General features: G+C 41.2%; 1 protein-coding gene across 1 annotated transcript in view; it reads left to right on the top strand.

The window, feature by feature from the left end:
* The window catches only part of lpgat1 (lysophosphatidylglycerol acyltransferase 1), a 42,747-nt gene that overhangs the window by 6,311 nt on the left and 22,411 nt on the right, over positions 1-14,025 (top strand). The window contains exons 3-4 of the mRNA XM_070987414.1: positions 8,314-8,432; positions 10,089-10,184. Of these exons, the coding sequence (XP_070843515.1) occupies positions 8,314-8,432; positions 10,089-10,184 (215 nt within the window). The remainder of the gene's footprint in view (positions 1-8,313; positions 8,433-10,088; positions 10,185-14,025) is intronic.

Raw genomic sequence — 14,025 nt, 5'->3', positions numbered from 1 at the left:
TGGTAACTCATATTGTCATTTGACCTGACCCCCTTTTCCCTGTTGTTGACAAAAGCAGCACAAATGTATGAGGCCTGATCGGAGTGACACACACAACGGTGGACACAAACAGGTGCACTAAAGCCAGCAGGATTAAGTTTTCATTGCATGTGCCATGAGTGGGTGGTCTGTTGGACACATGAAGAGATCAAAGATGTGATTGCGCACTTGCTTGCCAGTTTTGAGTTATGTTTCCGAGTCTTTGATCATATCAGATCTTTACACGAAAAACACAGTCACCCAGTTATTCATGTCCTTTTATACATGAACACAACATTATCAGGACCTCTGATCCCTGTCTGCTGTCTGCAGGGGGTGGGCTATATGACCTCAAATTTATATCACAGTAGTTTTTGTTGTTGTTGCTGTTTTTTGTGGTGGTATTATGACAGTATTAGAGAAATTAAAGGGGTACTCCACTCAAACATGATTCTACCCCCTTTTCACTCTATTAGCATTGTAAAAGCACATCTGAAGAACAAAAGGGGTTGGAGTTGGAAGTAGTAACCTGCTCAATAATATAGGTTAATTAGTAAATGTAATGTGATTCATTCTCAGGTAGACAAGGGGTAGGATGAGGCATTTATAGGCAACAACATTTATTTGGCAAAACTAAAGTATATTATGTAAGTACAACAGTCCGTGTACCATGGGGCATGTCAATCAAGTACATTTACATACAGCAGCAACAGAAACACAGACCAATGTGGCTCACTGCAGAGGGGGCTGTGCAGAATGAGTGTGAGACTACTTAAAAAGCAACATTAAAAAAGAGTTTCCCCACATCCATGCTACTTCTCTGGTTATTTAATTGGCTTCAAATGAGGCTTAACTTTCACACAGTTTCTCCTGAGTGTCCCTCAATATTAAGTATGGCAACATTGCTCCAGTGTGAGTCTACAGTAGATGGTACTAGTCACTTTAGCCGCAGAATGTGCTAACGCCAAATTCAACAGGCTAACCAGCAAAATAAACAAAAATACAACATAAAAAAAAAAACTTACAGGTTTTAAGTTTGAAATTGGTATCGATTCATCCTTGAGCTGAAGTTTTTGATGTAACTCTTGTAACACTTTGGGTTTTGACTGCTTTGACCATGTGTCAAGTTTCTCTTCTCACAACATGGAAATTATTAATTCTTTAGGGGGAGAAAATTAATCCGCAACAATTCTGCTAACCGTTTCAGTAACTTTTTGAATAAAAAATTTACTGGTTCTAGCTCCTCAAATGTGCATATTTGTTCCAAAGCCCAAGCTGACATGAAAATTACTGTTTTGTGAACATTTGGAATGTGCAAATTACATTTTTCTACATTTGTGACTGTTGGTCAGACAAAACAAGTAATTTGCATGTGTCAACTTCAGCCTTGGGAAACCGTGACTTTTTTTTAACATTTCATAGACCAAAACAATTCATTGATTAGTCTAGAAAACAGACAGATGAGTTCATAAATAAGCTATGATCATATTCCAGACACTTGATTGAGGTATTTAGATGGCAAAGTGTCCCTTTGTCTTTTAAAATAAACCAACTAGGGCTGCTAACAGTAATTATTTCCTTGCTTTATCAATCGTTTGGTCGATAAATCAGATTAAATTTTCCGAGGAATTGTTGCAGCTCTGACTAAAGCAAACCAGCATCAGCTCCTGGAGAAACCAGGAGAAAAGCTTGTCAAATTTCTGTTTGTATGCATACTTGGATTTCAGTGTTCCTGTAAATGTTTTGGTACAAGAATGGTCAGATTTCAGATGTGCTCAGCAGCAGTTTGGCTCGAGTAAATTCTGTGTAGATCATTTCACTTTGAAGCTTTAATGGAAACTGCTCTTGGTTTGTTAAAGGCTCTGTACAACCGCGGTGCACCCACACAAGTGTTATCAGTTACTTGGCTGATTAGACTTATTCTCTGGGCTGTGTGGGTGTGTACAGATCATACTTGATTGACATCTCCCTGACTGTCCCGCATCATCTTTGCTGCATCTGTTTGAGTGAGACAGTTTTAAAGCTTTATGATTCTTTTCAGTACATCGACCTCAGCTGAGCCCCATCGTGCGTCAGATCTTCGTCAAGTTATTTCTGATAGTCTCCGGTTTGACGTGAACATTTCTGATGCTGGCTGGGTCTTTGACTGATGCAAAGACAGAAAAGCCCAGAAGCAGTGCCAGAAGAAGATACAAACATGCATCTTGTGATAGAATCCTGTGTGAAAGAGCAGCTCTTAAAGCATTAGCACTGTGCACTTTTTAAAGCTTTATTTAGGCAAAGGATATTTTTGGTGTCTTGGTAAAAGTTTAATGTGTATCGTGCATGAAGCCGTACTGTAAGTCGAGATATACATGTAGTCATTTCTTGTAAGACAAGCGAAGGGATCAAACCAGCATGGAATAATGGCACTGCATCTTGGGGTCAGATGACAGGGTGATAGCATGAATGGGAATTAGCATCACTTTTGTTCTGAGGCCCAGAAACATATTTGCATAAGTGGAGGATGATGTTTTATTCCTTGGAGTATTGATAAGGATGAACAACACTTAATGTGGGTAATCATATTTTAATGTTAATGTATTGTGATGTAATTGATACAGCAAACTTCTAGAAGCAACGGATGGGGTCAAATTAGCGTTTAGCTTTTAATGAGCATAAGAAATTAAAGGCCATTCATGTGACCCATTTACTCCATTGAACCAACCTAGAGAGGCCAGGCTGGGCTTGATAAGTCGATTTAGCCTAGTAGCATACTCTTTAGCATGTCAAGTCCTCACACACACTGAATGTGTCTTGTTTCTACACTGTCAGATCTGATGCACTGTACAGCCCCGTGTGTATGAAGTGTGACCATGAACGTTTGTGACCTGCTGGCCTTTAACCACATCAAACACTTTGGTTTTCTTTACAATGAGCATTACAGCTTCACAGAGCCATTGTGTGGCTTAAGGCCTAAAATATAAACATGACATAAACAAGGATCCCTTAAATTTGTTTTTGGAGGAATTTATGTACCAAGTACAACATTTTACAGTTAACAAAATACCCGCAGCAAGCTAATAACAGCCAAGCTCTAATCATGATTACTGCTGACTGTGCCCTTGGTTACTTTTTGGAGACACTCAGCTCCCTCGTAACTGAAGATCAGAGTTTTTATCTAAAAGCGGAAAGAGCTCCACTTCACTATTATGTTGCTGGCATTAATGTATCAATGTTAATTGTCGCTCTTCATCCAGTTGACCCAGTATCCAGGAAGCTTTAACTATCAATGGTTTGTCACAGAGGTCTTATGTTTTTGGGACTCCTTCCACTTTGGCCATACTTGGATGTGGGCAGTCACATTTTGTGAAGGAGATGGTGTGATGCCTTGCCACATCTCTCTCCTCCTCTAGAGAGGGAGAAAGAAGTGTGGATGGGCAGCAAGGTCAGCTGTGCACCGTTTAGCTGTCCACCGATAGCGGATTAGACAGTGTGCCTGCAGCATGGCTGTCATCCTGCTGTGCTAACTGTGTCATCTCTCAAAGACAATTTCCCTAATGTATTCTATCTGACAGATGACCCATCTCTGTGATATCGTTTATGCTCGTCTCTCGCAACAATGAGGACTTCGGCGGGCATGAAGGCATGCTCCTTATGAAATGACGGTGCCTTCAGGGTACCTACACCCTACACAACCCTGTCAGGTGTCACAGATGTGTCATTTTTCTTCAAGTGTGCTCTCGATTCCTTTGCTCATGGGGGTTGATCTTATTCTCTGGAGGACAGGAGGTGAGAAAAAGGCCTAAATTGAACATGCCAACAACTTGTTCCCCTCTATCCCATTTTTTTTAAAAATCACATTCTTGAACCTCAAGATTTTTCTGTACTGATGTTTGATGTTGGAACATTCAAAAGCACCTTGTGTTACCAGGCTGCAGCTCAGACAAGGTAGAATGAACAATCATTTAACAGGTTGTCTCTTATATGCTATAGTCTGTGCATGCACCAAACAACAGTTAATAGGCACAAGTGTCCATTTAAGTGGCTTTCTTATTTATGACTGTTATGTAATACAGTAAACTAATAAACAGTAAGGTCCTGCATTAAATATTGCAATTATTGTACATGCTTGCAATGATGGAATGTGTTCTCCAATGTCTGCCAATGAACTGTTGAATGAATAAGTTGTGCATTGGCATTACATGACAATCTAATTGTGAACATGCTGAATAGCTAGCAGCAGGTACAGTGGGTTGAATTTCAAGGTGGAATGAGACCAGCTTGCAACCTTTGTCATTGAAAACAGCCCTGTCAGGGAAATGCCTCAGCCTTTTGCTGTGAGTCTTGCAGAAATGGTTAATCTGACGGGTTGCTTGAAATGCTTTCCTCCTGGGGTTATGACAGCAGATCTTACACTCGTTCAGTGGAGTCTTTGCTTTCAGATAATTGCACGGTTTTGGCATGAAAGGCCCGTTGTATTTAGATATCTGCCCACATGGTATATAACTGACACGATGAACAGATTTTTTTTAGACATTTCTTTTCAAGAAACCTCTAATTTGCTTGCATTGAAACTTAAAACTCTAAGTTTTTGCAGATGGGGAAAAAAAGTAAGTCAAATGGCTCAATCAAGTCTTCAGGAGTGGATGTGTGAGGAAGAACTTGCAGAACTACTGAGCAATAATGCTGCGTCACCCACAGCAACGTCTTCACAATAATTCTCTGCAGTCTATCAGATGTATTGTTCTTTACCTTAGCATTCCAGTTGCGTGCTGCACTTTTGGATCCTTTGTCACTTTATTTTGTACCAGAACTGCTTCCATCCATTTTCAAGATCATGTTAAGCCTCTCTGATGACTGTGACCACATGGTACGTTGGACAACTACTCAACACGCTATTCTCACTCCTGACACCAAATAGGCCAAAGCTGCTGGTCCTAAAGAAAGAAAAACAGGTTTGATTTCCCACAGCTGTCTTTGTGTCCTCGTAGTTTGTGTAATGATTTCCTTCACTTCCCAGGGACTGTACTTGACCTTGGTATTTTTATGCATTTGTATACAAAAACAGAGCTGTAGCAAGAGGAAGAAAATTAGATTTTACAGTAACGGGACCTTCTTCTCTTACCTAAACTGAAACATTTGCCGCATTGCTTTCTGGTCTGTTTAGGCTGCCATCAGTGGAGACACTGTGATAGCGTCACTGTGTGACTTGCTCTTTCATTCTGACACCAAAGCCTGACATTTATCATCTTCAATCACAATGTGATTGTGTATGTTGTGTATAGCAGCAAAGTCATCCATTTAAATGAGAAAACTAGAACACCCCATAATAGTAATAGTCGTAATATAATATTAACAGGTCCAGAAACGCCAGTAAGACTCCTAAGAGCTTTTAAAGAGGTGATTTATTCCTGAAATAATCTGTATGAGTTGTTGACAAATTTGAGTGATGCAATCTTGTCTTGTTCTGAGGTCCTTTAACATTTTGTAATGCACCAAATATGTCAGTCCCTTTAGCTGTCTGATATATCATGTCACATTCTTGCTTAATTAAGAGTTGGGGTAGAAAAACAGTTCTGGTTAATCTTTATCTCCCAGCAATCCCAGCGTTGATTCCCCCCTACAGAGGATGCACTCACTCACTCACTCTGCCCCCTAAAGCCAGACTGATGCAACATTTACAATACACAGAAGTGGAGCTGGTCAGATCCGCCCAGAACTATGGGGATTCCCAGTAAATGACTGCAGCCCAGCGAAATCTTCTCACCTCCTCTGTTCTCTGTTAATATGCAGAGCTGTCGAAGTGCGTTTAAATTTCAAAGGGAGCTCTTGTGTTCTCCAGGAGGGCTATTGTTGTCACCCCCTCTTCCCACAGCCGTGTTTCCTTTTTTTGGTTGCAGCTGCTGTGTGTATCCCGTCAACAATCAGCTGCAGGTGAATGGTTAGTAAAGTAGGCTGTATGCTCTGAGGTCTGACATGTAAATCAGAGAAAAGAGAGCAGAGGGCCATTGGAGATCCACTCCTGTAGGTGCTGATAGAGACACTGGTCATCGTCTGGTTGAAAGCGTTTGTGTAGTAGAAGCACTGCATCACTGAAAATTATAAACAGCAGCAAGTGCTACTGACCATGTCATTAAACATTAATGATGTGTATTTCTCTCTTTCAAATGATTTGCTATGTGCCCAGATACATCATCCAATACCAAAATGGTAACGATTAATTTGATGTGATCAATCAGCCATGATTTAATATAGATTCAATGCAGAATTGGCTGACTGTAAAGTTACAAAAACAGGAAATGAGTCATATCACCACAGCGTTTTGTCAGATAATGATTAAAATTGTTCTTCTGGTAGATAAGACCTCATTGTACCTGTGTGCAGTGTACCCTGCTTGATGTGCCCGTTCTTGGCCAAAAGAACTGCAGCTTGCAGCTATATTTTGCATTGTATTATTTTTATCACTTTGACAGCGAACAAAGCCCTGGTTCTGTTCTCAGCCGTACATGGAAGCCTTATGTGGTTTCATTGAAGAGGGAAGCATTATTTATGGATCGTAGACATGCAAATAAGCCGTATGTCCTGTTGTTGCAGGATGTAGGCCTAACCTGCTGTTTATCCGAATGAAAAATGTTATTTCAGGCCGGGAGCTCCCATACCAACAAGTCTTTTTAAACTGAATATTCAGACTGTAATCTTTGTCAAGTACCTGCTGTGGTCTTTTCTAAAAATAAATTAATGCTGCCTAAAAAAAGAAATAGGTGCACAAGTACAACATCTGATACTAAGTAGAAATGGTCATGCTAATATTTTATATCCATAAGATAGTTCAGTACATTTTGTTCATTTTGGGAAAATAAAATTGTGACTCAAGTCACCATAAAATGCCACTAAATAGGTTATTTGTCATGCTTTTAGGTCATTAATGTGTTTCATTTTTTGAACAGTGCTATAGAAATGCTAACATTGACACTTTGTACACATGTAACACTTGAAAATGCTGATTTTGATGAACAGTAAGTAACTACATCTTTGTTATTCATACACATTGTTACCTCCACCAAGGAGGTTACGTTTTCAGTACGGTTTGTTTGTTGTTTTGCATGTTTGATTACTGAAACACTACTGGCCCGATTTTCATGAAACTTGGTGGAAGAATGTAGCATGCGCCAAGGAAGAACCCATTCAATTTTGGAGTCAATCTGAAACAGGGTAGATACTAGGGATGGGAATTGGTCGGGGTTTTTTATACCAGTGCCATTATCAATTCTGCTTATCAGTGTTATTGTTTATATAATATATATTGTTTATCCCTTATTGATTCCTGATCAGGTTTCTTTGTGGAAAAAATAGGCCCACACAGGTTTTCAGTGTCAAAGTTCTACTGTGGAAGAGCTGTTTAATTTGGAACCAGTTTTAACCAAGCTAGCTGTAGCAACAGTCTGTCTGTCATCATCTGAAGCAAATGAAGTGAGTGAACATTTGTACAGCATTTCATTTAAGCTTTCTTAGTCAAAGAAAAAAATCTGCTAAGCCTGCCTGCAAGGCACTAATGTTGTTACAGCACAGGATACTTACCGTCGGTAACTGATGTGCTGCTCAGCTGGGAAGCAGTGACACTCGCATCAGATACGTGGAATTCCTGGAAGTTAAGTCCATGTTGCATGCAAAGATGTTAGCTGGTGTTTCCCCCTTACCTGAGATGTTGTTCTACAGACATTCCAGTGAGCACTGTTGTCATTGTTCTTCATGAAATGAAGCCACACTATAGACTGTTTCTTCCTCTCCACCATGACTCCTTCTTGTTGCATGTTTCCAACAATGTAGAGTTTGCATGAGTTTGACATCATTGTTTTGCAATGCACAACTGTCAGAAATACGTGCTTAGTTTTGGATAGATAGATAGATAGATAGATAGATAGATAGATAGATAGATAGATAGATAGATAGATAGATAGATAGATAGATAGATAGATAGATAGAATGACGAGAGTGTATTTTGCCAAAGTTATGTACTCCCTGAGATCTGTCTGTTTAAAGCTACAGTGTGAGGTTTTTGGTCAGTAGTAGCGTTATGGAGCAATGTGGAGGTGACTCAGTAGAGACCTCTGCCAGTGCTTTTACACCATTTCACTGAGAAGTAAATGCATCCAACATGTTTGTTAGACCTCAAAGATACACACAGTGAGTTTTAGAGTCAAATACTGAATGTAAAAGCTTTGTTTACAAGAAAAGTCCACAGGGCACTTTTAAAAGATATTATGTGCACAGCTTGTTTAACTATGATGTCTGTGTGTTTATTTTGTCTCGCAGTAACGGAGTGGGGTGACGATGTACGGCCCATCTCTGAAGAGGAAGCCATGGTCATTGTCAACCACCAATCCACAGGAGATGTGTGCACCCTCATGATGTGCCTGCAAGACAAGGGCACGGTAAGAAGAGGGAGAACGTGTTTCCTCATTGTGTCCCTTTTAGGAAATCCAAGAATGCAACAAAGTTAAGGGGGAACAGCGTCACATCAGTGTAAATAAAAGCCACGCACGAGTTTGAACCTGCAGGGCACTTGGCACACTCTGTGTTTTGCAGAACAGGACGCTGTCTGAGCACGTTTGTATGTGTTTGTCACTGCAAATAAGGAATTCCACACATTGCACAAAAAACCCTCAGAGCTTAAGTTAAGTAAGTGCGTTTGTTTAGCCAAGTGATTGTTGCACATGGTGTTTATGAGAACAAGGTTCAGTTATTATGCAATGAAATGTTATTTCTGATTAATATTTTTTTGCACTCAATTTGTCCATTTCTCAGAAGGACTTTTTGAGAATATGGCAAGAGCAAGTTGTTGTTGTTGAACAGGAGAGCGCCACAGTGATAGGATAATGCATTTTTCAAGTCAAAACAGCGGAGACAGGCGGCAGCAGAAAGCAGTGCTGTGGTTTGCTGCATTCAAATGACAAAATGCAGGTCTCGAACCGTCAACAGAGTTTCTCAGGCAGCCGACAGCAGATGTGCAAAAATGCGAGTGGCGGCTGCTTTGCATTCTTTTACACTGATCATTTTAAACAGGCAGGGAAGGAAAACGTGTTGAAACGTCAGTGAGCACGCCCATTCCTCTGTCAGTAGGACACTTAACTGAACAAATTTACACAGAAAACAATATGTCATGTACACCTACAAAGCCCATGTAGTAGATAAACATACAGATTGTGTCTGCACTGCATTATATTGACACACCGAATTGTCTACTATTCAGAGAATTGAAGCCATGAAAGCTGAGAGGGGATAGAAAACACTTGCTTTGTGTGGTAGAGAAAAGGTTGCATATTCAAAATAATGAGTATTCATCGACACAAGACATTAGACAGGCCCTAAACTCCAGTGGAGCACCTTCGTCCTCAGGCACGAATGCCTCTGTGGTAATCTGACATTTTTAGGGGCTCAGCAGCTTGTTTAATTGCCAAGGTTGACATGTGTAGTCTACATTTTGTTATTAACTGGGTGTACCTTAATCACATACAGAAATAACTTCTATTACTTGAAAAATAGCAGCAGCAGCAGCAGCAGCAGCAGCAGCAGAAGTGAGTTTGAAAATAGAACATCAAGAGATAAAAGTCACATTATCTGTCAAGCCTGAAAGTCAAGTCTGTCACTTTTCACTCCAAAGAATCAACTATTTGACAAGTCGTAGCTCGCTATCCTGCCACCCCGCACAAATCATCCTGGACTCACTGTGAATTTCTGGGCTGGTGGGGGCAGCTGTGTTGTTGTTGTGGTGTTTATTTTTTTGTTTTTTGGCTGAGGTTGGCAAGGCACTGGAGCTGCCGAGCTGCGCGGGGCAAACATGATGACATGATCCGCCTCAAAAACTGCATCCCTGGCCCAGTTTATCCTCTTAGCACTGAAAGGACAGTAAGCCAAAGCTGCATCGGTGCAGGTCATAAGGGTGGATGTGCTCTGAGGGGCTGTATAAGTTTGGGGCTCTGGTAACAATGCCAAAGTGGTGTGCCTTTGCTTGCCATCAAATGTGGGATTGAGCAAAATCATGGTGGTTTTGTCACAGATTTTCATTGTGTTTCACCTCCCTATTTCAGGTGGTACGAAAAATGATGTGGTTGATGGACCATGTGTTCAAATACACCAACTTTGGCCTAGTGTCCCTGATCCATGGGGACTTCTTCATCAGACAGGTAAGAGACTCATAGTTGGCACCAACTGTCTTAGTAGGTTTACTTTTTAAATTGTGTCAAATGTTTCATGCTTAATATGTTTTTTTATCGTCACGCATGTTATTCAGCCATCAGGAGATGAACATTAACATGCTCTGCTGCACATTATTAACACTACATTTACATCCAGTGAGCTGCCCAGCAGGTTTTTTTAAGTTGGTAAGTTAGCCTCAAGGCTACAACAGTGAATGACTATTTTCCCTCATGCCAACACCTTGTTTTTACTTAAAGATCTCAAGATTAAAACATAGACCTTTAGGCCATAACCCAACTCTTTCCACCTCCTGGCCACTGCTGGCTTGTTTTTCTGTGCTCTGCAAAATAGGAGTAGCTACCCATCTGCTTGTCCCAGCTGGGCAGCAGATATGTTAGTGGGTTTCCTACGGCCATGGCGTCCTCTGAGAAGGATAACGGCACTGGACAGTAATGTGGGAGGGCTGCTCAGCCCCGCTGGGTCAGACTGACCCTTTTGTTGTGGGGGCAGCTGGAACAGAGCATCCTGCTCTGCTCACATTGAGCCTACAGGCCTCTTATCGGTCAGGGAATTCCTGGAATATCATGCAAGTTTGAGAGGTTAATCCCAGGCAGGGAACAATGATTCATTGCAGATTCATAGCAAATCAAAATGTCATAAGATTTTGGGGGATTCGCTCACAAGAAACTAAAGAGATATCTCTTTTACGTCTACTACCTCAAAATAGAGTCGTTGCATTTTTGAGGCTAAGGGTGGATTCATAATTGTAATAGATTTTTCCTGGAAAACTACCTAAGACAGTTTGACACAAATAATAAAACACTGCTAGGCTGTCATTTTTACGCATATTCAAAGAATACCATTGAAGCATGGACTGTCATCTGCTCCTGCAGTTTGTGCTTCTTGACATCAGACTGATATCTGCAGACCAGCTGGCTAGCTAGCATTAGCTACCCAGCGAGTCCAGACAGATTGAACAAAGTTTAATGTGCACACTGTTCTTTTGCGTATTACCCCTCATTACCAGAACTAATCACATCAGCAAACAAACTGAGGGTCAGTCAAAAGGTCGGTGTTCAGATCAGATTCTTTGTCCATGTGTCCCTCAGCGTTAGATTCAGCAGTGAAATTCACGATGAGATAGCCAAAACAAACTCGTCATCCAGAGACAGGGGACACCTCGGTTGTGCAAGTAGTGTAGCTATTCATGTCACAGTTCATGGGACTGTTGTGACACAAAGCAGCAAATGTTCCCAGCTATCATCTGTGATACTAGACTGGGGGGAAAAACTAAACTTGATTTAGCCGTACAATACATGAAGAAGAAGAAGAAGAATCAGAGGGGCAATCCCCTTTATTTGTCACACAACATACACGCGCACGCCATGCAATTGGTGAAATTTATCCTCCGCATTTGACCCATCCTGGTCATCCTTCCTCCACGGCAGACCAGGAGCGGTGGGCAGAGCAGGAATCGAACCCGGGACCTTCTAGCTGTGAGGCGACAGTGTTTCCACCGTGCTACCGTACATACATCAGTCTATACACATTTGTAGCTTTAGATGTTGGTAATGAGCTGATCTTTTTCTCCATATAGATTCTCTGTGGGACTAAATGGGACTTACTGGCACCAGCTTCAACAGTGATGATATTTAAGAATACCATTACTTAATGTCAATGACAGCACTGCCGATAGATCGTCTCTGTTGATTTGTTTTGTCGGGAGAATTAATGAAAGCCTATACATCCCTCTCCCATTTTTTGAGCTGCAGAAACACCACAGCCACAGCGAGAGGGAATTAAAATTTTTAGGTCATGGAAATGCTTCGCCATGGAATTTCGCATCAGGCACTGAGCCGAGGGTGAAGCACCCTGAGCCTGCTAACAGCCAGACGAGCAGTAGCGGAAGGCCTGAGCAGGCTTGGCCGTTTCTACCATCCTGTCTGTGATCCCCCCTGGCGTTCCTGTGTGTGCATTTCTGACATCCATCCCTAGAATACTTCACACATGCACACAGCACAGCTAGCATCTGCCCCAGCCTCCCAAGCATCTGCTGTCCACTCTGGCTGGCAGACATGTCTCCAACATCATTATACACAGCACAACACAGCAGGCTTTGATGGCAGTAGCACAGTTACTTGTGGTGCAGGGCTGTAATTGAACTTTGAGTTTACTGTTGGGGTTCTCAAACTCGGGAGACCCTTCAAATTAAAGGCATATGTCAAAATAAAAAATCTGGCCAACTAGTGAAACAAGTTTCCATTGGAAGAATTTAAATGGATGAGATATAATTTTAGTTTGCTTGACTAAATGTTAGCCGCTAACAGGAAAAGATGTGCAAGTGTAGCTATGCTTGCTCCAGAGGTAAAATAAAGTACATTAAAAGAGTTATTTGTAGGCACACCTCTGCACCTAATTTACATTTTCACATTAAAAATGTAAATTATGGCCATATTTACAACCATTATCTCATGTCACATGGGACACTTGCTTGTCAAAGTGAGCACCCTTCTTTTAGTTGATTCAGTCTGAATGTTCACTGTGACCAGTGGTGAATGCACGTACACTGTGCACTTTTTATTTCTTTACATCATGCACTCAGTATATAAATAATCTAAAGAAATTGCTCAAACACAACAGTCCTGCAATAACATCATACCCTTATAAAAGATGTAATGTCAACTTAATGGGCATTTTGGAGGCTGCCGTTTGTGGTGCTGTCAAATTGTATTCATTTATACTGATGGATGTGTCTTATATTTCATCCAACCCATTTATGTCAGTGCTTCGAAAAACACCCCTCAGTGTTAAACAGCATGCAATTCAGCAGCACCACAACCTACAGCCTCTGAAATATCACTTAAGTTGAATCAACACTTTTCAGTTTTAACAAAAACTGAACAGTTTCACCTTCATCAAGGTAGGATGTGTTGCAGGGCTGCTGTACGAGGCTGCATTAGCTTTAGCCAGGTGTACCTAATAAACATGCATGCACAAGCATATGGGAGCATTGCTGAAAGCAGAGCAGGTTTGCTCACTTGAGAGGCAGGTGGCCTGATAACTGCAGCTGTGGACAAACCATCCAATGATGCAGTCAAATCCAAACCGAGGTCCCAATGCAGAATATTTAATAATAAAAAAAGATATTCCCCTGATATTATGAAACAGGAGAGGTACTCAGTCTGACTAACAGAAACATTATGGAGATCATTTCCTTCAATCCATGTCGGTCTTGTAGCTGCAGCAAAACCACAGCGACAGCCTCGAGGTCATGTATAGGTTTGTGGTGTGTTTGAATGCCTGTCTCTCTCTGTGAATCACAGAGTTTGTAGCTGCAGCTAAGACTAATTCTTTACTGGTCTTTGTTTTGGCAAAAAAAACCTCATGATATTTAGCCATTGTCGTTGTGTTGTAAACAGTTGTACTACACACAGCAGCACATGTGCTCACATGACGCATACAGAGTTCAGCTCGGCTATGCTAATGCATTTGGAATGGCTTTTGACCGTGCCTAGCTAAAAATCAATCCCATTCCTCCTCGTCCCGTCACTGCTAATGCTCTTAATGTTGTCAAGGCCATCATGTTTTTGCATCCATTTCACTCGTGCCATTAATGCTGCTCTGAGTGCTCCACAGTTTTACTGTGTCTAACTCCTGGTTTGTGTTAGCTTGTTTTCATTTGTTTGGTTGTTTGTGTGCTGACAAAACATCTATCTTATCAAGGGAATGAATTAGCACTTAGCCTCAATTACTTTGTTTCCTTGAGGCAACTAAAGAAACTGTTTGAGATAATTGCACTTGTTTTGAATGTAGTCACCTAGTTTAAGA

This window comes from Chaetodon trifascialis, chromosome 19 (genome assembly GCF_039877785.1).
Source record: "Chaetodon trifascialis isolate fChaTrf1 chromosome 19, fChaTrf1.hap1, whole genome shotgun sequence".
NCBI lineage: Eukaryota > Metazoa > Chordata > Actinopteri > Chaetodontiformes > Chaetodontidae > Chaetodon > Chaetodon trifascialis.
This window is presented reverse-complemented; position numbering and strand designations above follow the sequence as displayed.